The 13899-nt window shown below is 41.9% G+C and overlaps 2 protein-coding genes across 2 annotated transcripts; one reads left to right on the forward strand and one right to left on the reverse strand.

Moving 5' to 3' along the window:
* Nucleotides 1-317: 317 nt before the first annotated feature.
* LOC135336772 (mannose-1-phosphate guanyltransferase alpha-like) lies at nucleotides 318-8116 on the reverse strand. Its single transcript, XM_064532625.1, has 11 exons — nucleotides 7914-8116; nucleotides 7654-7751; nucleotides 7194-7297; nucleotides 5795-5987; nucleotides 5224-5283; nucleotides 4739-4869; nucleotides 4137-4259; nucleotides 3524-3674; nucleotides 2625-2717; nucleotides 1321-1492; nucleotides 318-561 (listed from the first exon to the last, which is right to left on the reverse strand). The coding sequence occupies exons 1-11, from the start codon at nucleotides 7990-7992 to the stop codon at nucleotides 461-463; spliced, it is 1305 nt and encodes a 434-aa protein (XP_064388695.1). The 5' UTR covers nucleotides 7993-8116; the 3' UTR covers nucleotides 318-460.
* A 61-nt stretch (nucleotides 8117-8177) lies between these two features.
* On the forward strand, nucleotides 8178-13279 carry LOC135336773 (proliferation-associated protein 2G4-like). Its single transcript, XM_064532626.1, has 14 exons — nucleotides 8178-8391; nucleotides 8964-9092; nucleotides 9457-9562; nucleotides 9652-9721; nucleotides 10174-10266; nucleotides 10511-10656; nucleotides 10947-11025; nucleotides 11456-11534; nucleotides 11688-11739; nucleotides 11889-11983; nucleotides 12445-12502; nucleotides 12672-12741; nucleotides 12830-12880; nucleotides 13072-13279. The coding sequence occupies exons 1-14, from the start codon at nucleotides 8298-8300 to the stop codon at nucleotides 13123-13125; spliced, it is 1176 nt and encodes a 391-aa protein (XP_064388696.1). The 5' UTR covers nucleotides 8178-8297; the 3' UTR covers nucleotides 13126-13279.
* The last annotated feature ends 620 nt before the right edge of the window (nucleotides 13280-13899 follow it).

Genomic DNA, 13899 nt, shown 5'->3' on the forward strand with positions numbered 1-13899 from the left:
GTGGTGGTGGTCTCACTGCTTGTGCAGGAACGAGTGTGGTACCTAACTGGGCGTGGCCCGGCCAACAGGACATTGTCACAGGATTTGTATCTCAGTGCAGCCCAATCAGCTAGCTATAGGTTGCAGTATTTCTAAGATAACAATAATTTTTTTTATTCACAACTCAAATACCAATATTCGTAACCGGTTCACAATTCTTTGTATACCGTATAGCAGATAATTTTCAGGGAACAAAATATTCGTGGTTCAGCAATATTGAGACATTTCGTGGATAATATTTTCGTGGTACCCACCTACACCTTACCAATTGCTATTAATTAACTGTTGACTCAACAAAATTATTACGATTATGTATATAATTATGTACAGTGTTTAATATAACAACAGGAGTTTATGAGCAAGCATAATTTTGCGAATTGTTAGAAATCAACACACAGTGGTGCATGTTTGTTCGTGCACTTCAGAGGATAATTTGGTTCTTGTAGTTGTTGGAGAGGTCTTTGTGAGGCAGCACTATTGAGTTGAGCACCATTCTCTCAGAGTGGACACTCACACCTTCACCTGTGGTATGGTGGAAGTAGCTACAGTTAATATTAACTTATTATGCCTCGGTGCGCATGCGCAAGCGAGGTATACGGTAGTGTGTTTGTGTGTGTGTGTGTGTGTTTGTGTAGACTGCTACAGCTGCTCAAGGATCAATGAAGTGAAAGTAAGAGTTTCTATAGGCTTCTAGTCATGTTTTCTTGGATTTTAATTCGTGGATTTGCAAAATAATGCTTCGTTCTCGAGTTATGCCTAGTTTTGCTTACTTGGAATGCCATTACAGCCTTTCATGTTTGAATACTATAGCTATACATGCAGTTGTATATTTGTTATATATGATACTGGGGTGCTTTCATATTATTATAGTGAACGTAGCGTTGGCTATACCCACGTATGTTATAATTATGGAGTTAACAAAAGCTGTAGCCATGCTGGACATAAAGTCAAAGAAGGTGGGCATTACAATAAACATACAACGTAGCTAGAATATCATCCAGGGCACCGGCCTTTAGAATATTGATGAATGCCACACATGAATGGAGGATACATTTTAAACTGTAATTCTAATGTAAGTGTCAGAGCTTACAAGGAAGCGTGAGTTGACTGTGCATTAGCATTTCAGACAAACAAAACCTAAGAGTACATTGTAGACCAAGAGGACAATCTTATAATCATGAGAGTACATAAATGAACTTGGAATTTGGATATCTCAATAGAGCAAAAACTTCCCTATTTTTATTTTACTCTGCAGAGCATGGTGTCTCCCTACTAACTTACCTAGTATAGTGATGCTGGGGTTGAGTCGTCCCTCCTGATTGAATAGACTCTCGCTCTGCACACTGGCCAGAGGGTCATTAGGGTTTGGATCACAGGGGTACCCCTCGACACGAGACCACTCCCCCAACACACAGTTCCACCCAACCACACTGTGCAACACGCAACTGTGGTCCTGCAGAGGAGGGGATCGTGCGGTTACTTTGAGCTTTACATGCATAACAGTACATGCATGGTGCTGACTACAGTGAGAGCTTGAGGCCTGGCTGTAGTATAGACTAAGAGAAGGGGGACTTGCTTATAAAGTGTCAAATACAGGCTTCACTGTACAAGGAAGACTGTAATTAACTAGTGTTCAAGCTGGCGCTGTGCTAATACCTCTCGCCATGGTTTTGCTTTCGCTGAAAAGTATTAGAGTGTTATATTAGTTTCTATAATGAATTTTATATTAAAGTTAGCTTATCTATATAAAGTCACTGAGAAGAAAAGACTTATTTATATGCATCTATTGTTGTATTATGTGGCTTACTAGGATCTCAAGAAAGAAGAAAATTGATTCTTCCAGGATCTGTAGTTCAGTGTATATAATATCTAAGAAGAAAAGACCTGTGTACATGCATATTGTTATCTATATTGTTATATGGTAGTGATTTGTGGCTTACCAGGCCTTCAAGACAAAGATGATTCTGCCAGGAGGATCTGGATCTGGATCTTGGATATTATTTCTCACACATGGGGATTGAGCGCGCATGCGCATTACATCCACAGGAATAATTAAAGGGTGTGTCCAAAGAGATCAATTTCACAAATGGCTACTTAGCTAGCTGTTTTAACAGATATTTTCTGAATATTGTAGCTAACAAAAAGCTAGCGCTTTAGTGCAAGGCTAACTCATATGTTGAATAGAAAGTTTGTGCAGACAGATGATGCTATGAAAGATTCTGAAGAGACTGCAACAGCCTTCAATGTGAGTCAAACTAGCCATAACTCGAGAAAGAAGCTTTAGTTTGCTAATCCACGAATCAAAATCCAAGAGAACGTGGCTAGAAGCCTATAGAAGCTGTTAGTTTTCGTCGCATTGCAACCGTTGAGCAGTTACTGCTGGAATACACACACAGACACACACACACACAGTCAGCTTTACCGTATCCCTCCTGCGGCTACGCCTCGAGGCATAATTAGTCAATACAAGAATGAAAACTAGGAAATACAAAAAAGTTGACACACATTTGCTACATGTACATCATGTATATCTGTGAGATAATTAATTTATGCACGAGACACTCAAACACGTAACTATCCCGAACCTGAATCTCTGCCCTGTCCAGGACAATGGCCTCCTTCACCCTAGCCCCAGGACCAATGTTGACTCCAGCTCCCACGTAGACGTTAGGACCCAGCTGTTGAGGGGGGGGGGGGGGGGAACAGGTGTAAATATGGATAACTAACTTTGCTTTTTGTGTAAAGCATGATGTGGCACATTGCTACGATTTGAAAAGCTTATTATACACGTACAGTATTAATGCACACTTAAAAGCTTATTTTGCTTGCCTGCATGTATGCCACGTTACTATGCATGTGTACATGGCCAATCTGTATAGTACTGTCATCTAGTGGGGGGTGGGGAGCAGGAGTGAACCTTCCCCCTCAAAATGCTCAGCTCCCCCCCCCCCCAAACGTTGTAGAATAACGAATTATCACATTAGTACTGTCTATGATGTGTAACTATAGGTCTACTGTGATGCACCAGCATGTAATAGAGGATGTGGTCAACAAATTCCGGCCAGGTCTCACATTTGCAGCCTTAAAACATCAACAAATGAGTGAGGTTTGTCTAAATAGAAGAACTAAAAGAGAGAACCATAAGTGTTGTTGTGACAAGAATTCAGTGTACACCAAGTTTGGAGATCGAGCTCCCAACTGCTACAGCTAAATCCTCCCCATGCACTCAATGATCAAACTGTCTCAAGAATAACTTCTACGAGGGGAAAGCTCAATGTGGTTGTCAGATTGAGATATTAATTATCGTCCAACATTTAATCCGTGAAACAGATATCAATTTGGTGTGGCCTTATTACATGTGTACAGTTTAGTCTAACCACATAATCCACAACAACCATGCAGATAATAATTATTTATGACAAGTATTTGGCGTAGCTCCCCCCCTCCACACACAAGTCATGCATGGAGCCACACACACACTTACCGTGGCAGATCTGTCCACATTGGCTGTAGGATGAATTCTAACATCACCAATGATACATGGCCCCTCGTCAGAGCTCTGTTGTCTTGCCAACAGCTCCGGATGGTTCTCACTCATTAGAGACAGATAGAGACGATTGGCATAGATTGCAGAACTGAAAGAAAAAAGTGGGGGAAGTGTTAATACAGTGTAAAGGTAATGCAAATAATTATGTTCATGATGATAATGTCATTGTGTGTATAAAGCTATTGTTAAAGCTATTGCTAATAGCTAGTAGCTTTATGTTATGTAGCTTGACACCTCCATCGAGGCATCAGCACCTGCGGTGCTTTCATTATGCACATTACTCGAGTGACATAATTACTATAGTATACTCTTTGTGCTATATACCGTATTACTAAAACGTTTTGCGACATATGGAAAAATTGCGAGGGTCGATTAATTCGCAACAATAAAATCGCAAAACCTAAATTAGTACTGGTAAATCACACGATCCTTGCCAGAACACAGTAGTTAGATCGCAACGGTCAAATTTTCTGCTGATTTGGCTTAATAGCAAAGGTTTTTAACCAGCAAAATATTCTAGGAATACGGTAGCACTACATGTACATCATACCCAGCGTTCTTGACCTGGCACCAGAATCCAGTCTTCATCTTGTAGACGAACAGCTCCCCAGTGCCGGCTAATGGAGAGAGGAGGCTTCGCTCGAGGTCAATAGTGTCCCTTGCTTGCTCCGGACTGTGTGGGGGAGGAGAGGTGTGGTTTACCGCTTAATAACTACTAAGTAAATAGCGAGAAGGGGAAAAGTTGGGTTGGGTAAATACTAAAGATAAAGGTCAGGAACCCATGTCCCAAATAAAATTAACCTCTCCACAAAGGCCATCCATACACGTGTATATAAATAACCAAAGCCCCAACTCAATAGAAACACGTAGAAACAATTATTATCAGGGCCACCTCAAAACACGTTTTTTAGCTGTGTACATTTAGAGGTTCCACTGTGCAAATATGTACCTTCTACATGCAACAGCTGCAAACAGAAAGGTCTTGAAACAGTATACATGCACCTACATATTACACATTATGTACCACACATTTCAGCCTATGTCTGTGTCTTTTAGTAATTATGGGTACATGTACAACCTGTACACGCCACTGCGCACAGATCATAATAAACATTGTGATTATCTGTGTACGTATATAGCTATCCTCCTCACATGAGCTCATTCTCGTGGTTGGCTTGGAACACTTTGCCCAGTTGGTCAAACACTGCCGGTGTGAAAATGTATGCCCCAGCATTCACTATACTGCTCACAAACGTCTCGGGCTTCTCAACATAGTGCAGCACCTGAGGGCAGAGAGGGCGAAGGCCCCGGGGCGTTGAACAAGGTCAAACTTGTGCACGAAGCATGAACAACTTTTCTTAGAGTACGAAATTTGTCTAAAACCACATTATTTTTGGCCAATGAGGATAACACCAAAAGAAACACGAGTCTCGCACTACATTCATAGCATACATTTTCAGACTCAATGGTTCTACTGTTCAGATCGAAGTACACACACATTAAACGACATACCTTTATAGCCTGTTTTGAAATGTACAACTGTATAGCTAGTATTCAAAGGCTCACACCAAAACAACAATGTGGGTATAGATCATATGAGTACGGATTAATCGTAGCCATGATGACATGCAGTGTACCTGATGTGTGGCGGGGTCCTCTGCAATGCAGCCATAGTTGATTGCCTGACTCTCGTTAGCCTACAAAAATAACAATAATATCGATCATCCTCCTCTAAAAAGTACGCAGGTACAACTTTATTCATACATTGTACATTTGTAAGAGTGGTTAATCTTAAATACTGTAGAACGACTTAAGAAAGAGAAATACCGTAGAGCACGTATATTTTGAGGGTATAAATGTTCCCGGTTTTCGTTGATCAAGCATGTACCGCCAACATTTATACCCACAACTTTAATATCTGCATGCATGCTGCACAAAGGCTGCTATTCCGCGAAAAATAAATCTGTGAAAACCTTTCTAACGGTCAATCCGCGAAAGTTTATACACTTGAAATATACCCGCTATACAGTAACTAGCCAATGAATCCAGTGCGCATCATAAGAGTACATTTCATTGTTGGGAAGGTCCCTATTGCCTACTCAAATACATAATTATATGAAATACTCAATCTAAGGAGCACCAGTTATTTATCATGACCTCACCACACCGCACTTTTGCCTCTCCCCTCCCACTACACACTACACACACCTCTGCTCCCAAGATCACAAATCCTTTGCCCTTAGCGACTTTCTCATGGAATGCGTTCATCTCCACAACAGGAAAGTTACAACAGACGTCAGAGTGGAACACAAAGAACCCCCGGGGATTTCCCCTCATGATCTGATCGCGGAAGTGATAGATACCGCCTGCAGTACCAAGGGGGCAGTACTCTTGCAGATACCTGGAGTGGTGGGGGGGGGGGGATACAAGTATAATGTAAAAGGGTGAGTGGAGAGTTTGAATGATTTAACAAACCAAATTGTAACCACTAATTCAGGCTGCAACTCAAAAACTAGAGCACTGAAGTGCTAACCCTCGGCTGTTGACATGAACAATAAAACCAGAGGAGTAGCAACAAAATACAATTCTATTTTTAATCGAGACCGGTAAAGGATCACTTCATCTGCAAATATGTACATCTACCTCGAATAAAGGTCGCATGTAGAGCCAACGTGCTTCTTAGCTTTTGCTCATTTTTATACGACAACGAAGCAATCTGCTGCCACTATTAACTAATAACTTGTTGTGTGAAGGCTATCCATTGTAAACGCAGTGCTATGGCAACCAGGTAAGCAGACTCACACATTACAAACAGACAAACTAGAGCACTAAAGTGCGAACCCTCGGCTGGTGACATGATTATAAAGAAACCAGAAGAGTGATGTATATGACTGAGCTGTCTAGCACAGCAACTCAGGAGCAATAAAACTAAACCAGACTGGAGGCATACATGCTGAAACATTAATTTTTAGAACAGGTGGTATATCAGGCATGCAGTGGACTAGGTCCTAGTCTAGGATCACAGCAAAGAAGCCTGGAGTCTCAGAGAAGTATGGCTCCTGGGGTAGGATCCCAGAGTCAGCAGAGCAACAAATCAGTCACAATTCTAGCTTTCTATTGTAGTGACCCTTTTCCAATGTTCTTGGTACGGGATCCCTTCAGCTGTAAATACGTAGGGTACCTCGAATAAAGGCTGCGTGTAGCTAGCTAGCTAGCTGCCAATGTGCATAGTTCAAGCTTCTTAGTTTTTGCTCGCTTTTTTTCGACAACGAAGCTCTAACATCGGAATCTACCATTAGTAACTTATTGTGTGAAGGCTATCCATGCTGTAAATGCAGTGCTATGACATCCAGGTAAGCAGACTCACGCATTACAAACAGACAAACCAAACGACTACTATACCCGTGGCCACCCACGCACGCCTCGGGTAACAAAGATCTACACACCACACTTCCAACACTGATCCTATTAATCGGCCGTTATTTTCTTGTACTTTTTTCATTTAGCTATTACTACTTAAGCAACATAAACAAATCAGAGCTTCCCGCGAGGTGCCTGCGTATAATATATATACGTATGCCCTAGTATTATAGTGCCTGTATGTTACTTGATCAGTATGCCGTAGTGTTTATGCATGTCCTGGAAGAACCGTGTCATCTCCCTGCTCTGCTGGTAGAACCCGATCAGTAGAATCTCCTTGATGTCCGGCAGCTGTACGGGGAATTAATAGGAAGTGGAGGATATAATTATAACGATATAATGCTAACCAGCTCAGACTAAGATTTAACTTTTTTTCTTTTTCTGTTTCCCGTTGATGAGGCCCACTTTCTAATACCTAGGCCCAGGCGATTTGCAATCACATACTGATCTCCCTTCGGGTGTTACAGAAACATGTGGCTTACTGGTGCAATGAAAGAGGGCATGTGCAGCACTGATTTAAAGCATTAAAGCGGTTATTGTTTGCATTTGTTTCTGACAACGACGACGACGAAATAATCGAGACAATTATAAATGGAGATCACTACACACTCTGATTCACACCACCCACACACCCTTTCCACCCTAACCTTGGTGCATGCCTCGATGTGGTGCTGTAGTAGAGGCACTCCAGCAATGGGGAACAACGGCTGAGGGAGCTCCAGTGACAGGGGGCGGAATCTAGGATCTGGGGGGGGGGGGGGGGGGGGGTAAATGACTATGCATGAGCTGGCTGGTTTAGATAGTAGGCGTTTCAAATAAGGGGTAAAGGGTTAGTATTTGAGCGTCCTGTGTTTTGTATGCCACATGATCCCTGTGCTTTTCACCAAATCATCTAGTCCGTGCTCACCGACGTGGGGCCCTCCAATGAGAATCACAGCTTTCATGGCTCCCTGAAACATCTGACTGCTGCTCTGTCGTCTGTACATCCTCGATCACAATGCTAGATACAAGCTATACTAGAGGTACGTACATGTAGCTAGAAAATAGTGGATTCCCCAAAGGCTTTTAGATTAAAAGTCTACATGTGGGTAACCTTTGAACTCTAGCGGCCACTTCTTATAATGCGAAAAAGACGGAAGAGCAATTTTGAAGATTAATTCTACTGCGCATGTCCATCTCATTGCACCAACAGCCACGTGTTTCTGCAATACCCGGACCCAAAGGTCCATTATATAAAAGGTGTACGTGTGAATTGCCTTGCAGTACAAGTGCAGTGAAGAGCTTGCAAGCCATGGCAGAGAAGGGAGATAGTTCTGACGAGGAGCCCACCATTGCAGAGGATGTTGTGGTCACCAAGTACAAAATGGCTGGAGACATGTCCAACAGTGAGTCAGTGGGTGCTGCTTGTCGTATGTCGATCCTCTATAAATAATATCATGATGAACCAGCTATACACACATCACTGAGCCGAGGTAGTTAGGTGTTGGTTGACACAGTGTAGTAAGTCATGTATAGTTAGATTGGGCGGAGCCAAACCCTGGACGCTCACTTTAATAGGGTTGGGCACACTGCACTGTCAGGTTTTGTTCCACTGGTACTAGTCTTAGGGTGTGGCTGAGCATGATTATGAGCACTTAAATGCTGCAATCTGATTGAGCTGCAACATTTCTGCAGCAGGAACAAAACCTGACATTGCGATGGTGCCCAATACTATATGAGCGTCCAGGGCTTGGCTCCGCCCAACTATGTTGGTACATGTACTATCCGCACATTGCCCATTAATATTGCGTCCACTGTACCCGTTAAAATATGATACCAATAGTCCACCGAAAAAGTTATTGAGAATTTGTCTGCTAGTTATTTTAGTACTATTACGGGTCCTTGATTTGAATTATTTTCGAGAGCACAAATAAATCGGTGGGGTGATTGTTGTGATCTGTATCCCCTCCCCCTCTAGGAGTGTTGGCGCAGGTGTTGGAGGCGTGTGTTGAGGGGGCGGTGATAACGGATCTATGTGAGATGGGAGACAAGCTTGTTCTGGAAGAGACAAAGAAAGTATACAAAAAAGAAAAAAATATGAAGAAAGGTTATTACATAAGAATGATGTCACTTAATTAATTATCTACTTTTATCTACTTCACTGGCCTTTTTGTAAGAGGAGACTCGAGTGTCCAGTGAAAAAGCCAGATTTAGAATTGTGGTTATTCGACAGATCTATTGTCACACAGTTTTGATGATTACATCAGATTGATTGGTTGGTAGGCCTTTCGCTAACTTCAGTACTGAGCGGTGATTAAGCATGATTTTTGAGGTCAATAACCAGCATTGTGTGTGCTTACTGTGAAGCCAGGGAAATTGAATTGAGGTTAAAATCATGGTGAATACAATTCATTAACCTTTAACCTTTATAACCAGGTGATCGTAGATATACATGTGTTATCCCTTCTCAGGTATTGCGTTTCCTACGTGTGTGTCTGTGGACAACTGTGTATGTCACTTCTCCCCCCTAAAGTCAGACGCCCCCGTCCGTCTCAAAAAAGGGGACCTTGTTAAAATGTAAGAGAAATACGGATTCAGATTGCACCTCCACTGGTTGAGAATAACAATATTCTGATTGTGACAGTTTGTGTATTGTGCACCTGCAGAGAGCTTGGTGTCCATGTCGACGGGTTCATTGCAACAATGGGACACACTTTAGTCGTCGGATCTTCAAAAGTGGGTCATCTTTTATATGTATGTAGTTAGTATGGTACGTGGGCGTGTGGACCTTTAACTCTTGACCTGCTTGCCGAAATGTTGGTTTCCAAACTTGTACTGTCTATTTAAGGCGACACCTATAAAGCCAGAGGTCGTTTAGAGGTCAGAAAACTGCCTAAGCTCAAGGGTGTCACATATTTGGAGAGTCGCCTTAAATATATGTGTTACGGTAATTGAATCGCAGTCTATTTGCTTAACCAGTACAGTGGGTAATGTAATTAAAATAAAAGGCAGGAAACCAACTAAAAGCATTTATTCCTTTATTGGTTCCATACCACCTTGTTGTTCTTTTCTCTTACTATGTTGTACCACCTCACGCCTATACTGCTTGCATTACAGTGCTCTCAATTCTGCAGTACTCATATAGGGTAGGCTATACCATTTGCTCAAATCCTCATGCACCCGTACAGGAGAACAAGGTGACTGGTCGACAAGCTGACGTGATGCAGGCAGCCTACTTGGCCGGAGAGATTGCTCACAGAATGGTCGTCCCTGGAGGAGAGGTGTGTACATGTACTTCAGTTTACACGCACACATAATGTAGCGGTAACCATGCAGTGCATGCCATTCCGAAGGTGGCCACATCGGTATATGTCTAGTGATATTTTTAATTACTGCCAAACATTTAGTTGAAACCAATCATTCATCGAACAACCTGCAACAAAACAAAAAAAAACCGTGAACTGTAGCATCTAAAATTTGTTGATTTTATTGCACCTCCTCCCACACGCACACACTTGCACACAGAGTATAGCAGTGGCCAATGCCATTCAGAAGGTGGCTACATCGTTCAACTGCAATGCAGTCGAGGGCATCATCTGTCACAGACTCAGGAAGAACTGTTACGACAATGAGAAAAACATCATCCTCAACCCACCACCAGAGCAGCTCAAGTGAGTGTGCGTATTAGTGCAACTGACGTCTCTATGACTCCTAAGCTGTGGCAGTGCAAATTTTAGTAAACTTGAACCTCCATCAAGGCGTACTGGGAAGTTTTGGCCATTATGAATACAGAAGTGGTCCTTGTTGAGAGTCTATTTTGTATGTAGACTGTTAGAGCCTATAGTAGGTGCCTGGCATTTAAATAGCAGTTGGTCTCTCTTCAGGGGTGGCCATGCAGGTTCCACTGTATGCAATATCACTAAAATCATTCTTTACTAGTACTCTGTCTTCTTTCCTGCAGACGTGACGTGAAGAGTTGTGAGTTTGAACTGTACGAAGCGTACGCTATTGACATCCTCATGAGCACAGGAGAGGGGAAGGTGAGACCATGAACCAAGATTTAGTGTGTGTGTGTGTGTGTGTGGGTTTTCAAAAAGTTTAGTGCTAGTTGGTGCATGGGTGATATTTCACCCCCTGGAGAGCAAGCCTACTTGCAACCTGTCAATCATTTGGAACCCACATTTTCGTTGGGTTATAATTTTTGAGTTACGAATGTTCGTGCAAACGTCCCATAGTTTTATCGTAACTACCGTATATAGCTGGTTATTTCGAGTTTTTCGAGGATTGATTCAGAAACACGAAAATTGGGTATTGAAACCTCTCTACTGTAGGGGTGTGGTCATTTGAACCTCTATCCTCAAAATGTTTAGTTTGGGCAATCCGCGAGAATGTAGTGCCTCGAAAATAACCCGCTATACGGTATGTGTTCGCAATGAACCGAGAAATGTTATGTGACCATTATCCCCACAGACCAGACAAGCAGACTCGAGAACAACGATATTCAGGAAGACAGACGAAGTGTACAAATTAAAGATGAAAAACTCGCGAGGTGAGGCAGTGGCTGTGATGATAGGAATTAATTATAGAGAAAATATAATTTTCTTACTTCCTAAAAGCTCCCTCGTAGCAATGACTGGAAGTGATAATACATTTTTCTCTGTCGCACATGAATTGTGTTAAATATCTGATTTCATTGTTACAGCGTTTTACAGTGAGGTGTGTGCCAAGTTCACCTCCATGCCATTTTCTCTGAGGTGAGGATACTATCTGAATACTATATCCCTTTAAACTGTGTTTATGGCTGCTGTGAGTAACTGTGTATTGTCATTTGCTCACTGTACACTTACAAGACAGTTGTCATTATTTGAAGATTCCTTCGCTTAATAATAATTATTATTATTAGAGCATGTGAAGAGGAGGCCAAGGCGAGGATGGGGCTAGTGGAGTGTGTCAACCACAACCTAGTGGAGCCCTACGATGTCATTTACGAGAAAGACGGTGATTATGTACTCCGAACCTTCATACCTTTGGTTACTACACGATAAATTAAATCTAGTGCCCCGTATTTTCGCTTTTATAGCCGTTATAATAGTCTCACTCTGTATTCTAAATTAGTAAAGTGACTTGTTCTTTGTATCGGGGTGGTTTCATCTAGTGGGGGAGGGGGGGGGGGCTTCCACCCAAAGCATTTTAGCTGAAACTGTATTAACTATTATTATAAGTGTTTTGATCCAAGCTCGAGGGGTTTTCTCGGCAATCGATTTCAAAAATGAGCATGGCCCAAAATATTCCTCTGTGGTAGTCCTTTTTCTGAGGTACGTCCATATTGAAGTAGGAGAGTAATTGAACTAGTAGACTGAAGCACTGTCCTCCGTAGCTGAAATGTTTAATGAAGTGTCCCGAGGATCTTTTACCACTGGTATTAATATATTGATATTGTTACTGTGTTTCTTGTGTAGGGGAGTATGTTTCACAAATCAAGTTCACTCTGCTTCTAATGCCCAATGGACCACAAAGGTAAACATCTGAAATGGTGTTTTAACTTGCTATTGTGGATACGCTTATTATCGAGTAATAATCCAGTTTCTATACACGGTAGCCGTATTGCATCATTGCCATCCTTGTATAGTGTTCGATGTGCTATTATGTGTACACTAAAATACGCAGTGATTGTCTGTCACCGCAGAATCACCAGTGGCTCCTATGATCCTGAGGTAGTGTCTTCAGAGCTGAAACTGGAAGACCCTGAACTGAATGTGAGTCAATACAAATTAGCTTATTAGGCTAGTCGAGCGGTATTTCCACAATCAGAGTTTCATGTGTGCATTCTTGAAACTGTTGCAGGCTTTGCTGACATCATCTACTAGTAGGAAGAATAAGAAAAAGAAGAAAAAGGTTCGCTTGCATTTGTACGGTTTCAGTCACTTACTCATAGTCGAGTAGACATAATATGGATAGACAGACCTAACCCAGTGCGCCTCAATCAAAACTTTAGAGCCTGTTGATTCAGCTAATTAATGAATGATGCATGCATGTCGAACCTCCTCTAGACCTGAAAGTCACATGTTGTTGTTATCTGTTTGCAGGCCGGGAAGACTGCGGACACTGAGGCCACAGACACACCCACTACTGAAACGTAACTCTTGTGCACTAGACTATAATTATAGTTAATAAAGTTCACTGGACTGTCGACTTATTGCAGAGTTTGTGGGCACACTTTGTATTATTTTTTGTCAGCAACGCTTTAAAAAGAGAAAGTTGCCGTGGCTAATTTACGGTCTTGTCTCAATCCAATGGCTCGATATCGTTAAACGAATACATCTCGAGAATAATGAACTGTTTTGCCAAACTACACCCAAAAATTGTATACCGTATAGCGGGAAATTTCGTGGGGTGCAACATTTCGCGTTTTTCGATGGCAGAGCACTAATTAAAACTAGGATAAACTTCCACACACTGGTATTTCACATGCAAAGCTATTGGTGGGTGTGATTTCTTGGCATTGAAACGCAGAACCCACAAACATTTCTGCTGAGAGCTCTGGAGCCAAATAGCGAAAATTTGCACCCTCAAAAGTTTCCCGCTATTCGGGTATCATTGTAAATAATACCGTTTATAATTAAGGTTATGAAGCTTTCCGAGCACTCGTTATTAATAAACTTTACACGAGTGTCCACCACACTACTATAAATGTTCATCAATTATCTATTTTCACTTCATCAGCATTAGTGCTGTATATCGTATCTACGTGCTTATAACACTGGTGGATGTCTTGCCAGATACGACGAGTCTTTTCAGGAGTAGAATAGCCATTGAACCAAATTCGCTCTCTTCTATTGATGGTAAATTGCTAGTATAACAGTGTTCACGCCTATTTCTAGTGGGCGGTTGGCTAAATATAGTCTGCTGACTTC

The sequence above is a fragment of the Halichondria panicea genome, chromosome 6, assembly GCF_963675165.1.
Source record: "Halichondria panicea chromosome 6, odHalPani1.1, whole genome shotgun sequence".
Taxonomy (NCBI): domain Eukaryota; kingdom Metazoa; phylum Porifera; class Demospongiae; order Suberitida; family Halichondriidae; genus Halichondria; species Halichondria panicea.

What these genes read in the sequence shown, in the direction of transcription:
- LOC135336772 (XM_064532625.1), bottom strand. Translation starts at nt 7,992, where the DNA reads ATGTACAGACGACAGAGCAGCAGTCAGATGTTTCAGGGAGCCATGAAA. An exon ending in CACTACGGCATACTGATCAA is followed by an intron (nt 5,988 to 7,193) that starts GTAACATACAGG and finishes CCACCACTCCAG; the next exon opens with GTATCTGCAAGAGTACTGCC. An exon ending in AGGACCCCGCCACACATCAG is followed by an intron (nt 4,870 to 5,223) that starts GTACACTGCATG and finishes CTCTGCCCTCAG; the next exon opens with GTGCTGCACTATGTTGAGAA.
- LOC135336773 (XM_064532626.1), top strand. Translation starts at nt 8,298, where the DNA reads ATGGCAGAGAAGGGAGATAGTTCTGACGAGGAGCCCACCATTGCAGAG. An exon ending in AAAGGGGACCTTGTTAAAAT is followed by an intron (nt 9,563 to 9,651) that starts GTAAGAGAAATA and finishes GTGCACCTGCAG; the next exon opens with AGAGCTTGGTGTCCATGTCG. An exon ending in AAAGATGAAAAACTCGCGAG is followed by an intron (nt 11,535 to 11,687) that starts GTGAGGCAGTGG and finishes TCATTGTTACAG; the next exon opens with CGTTTTACAGTGAGGTGTGT.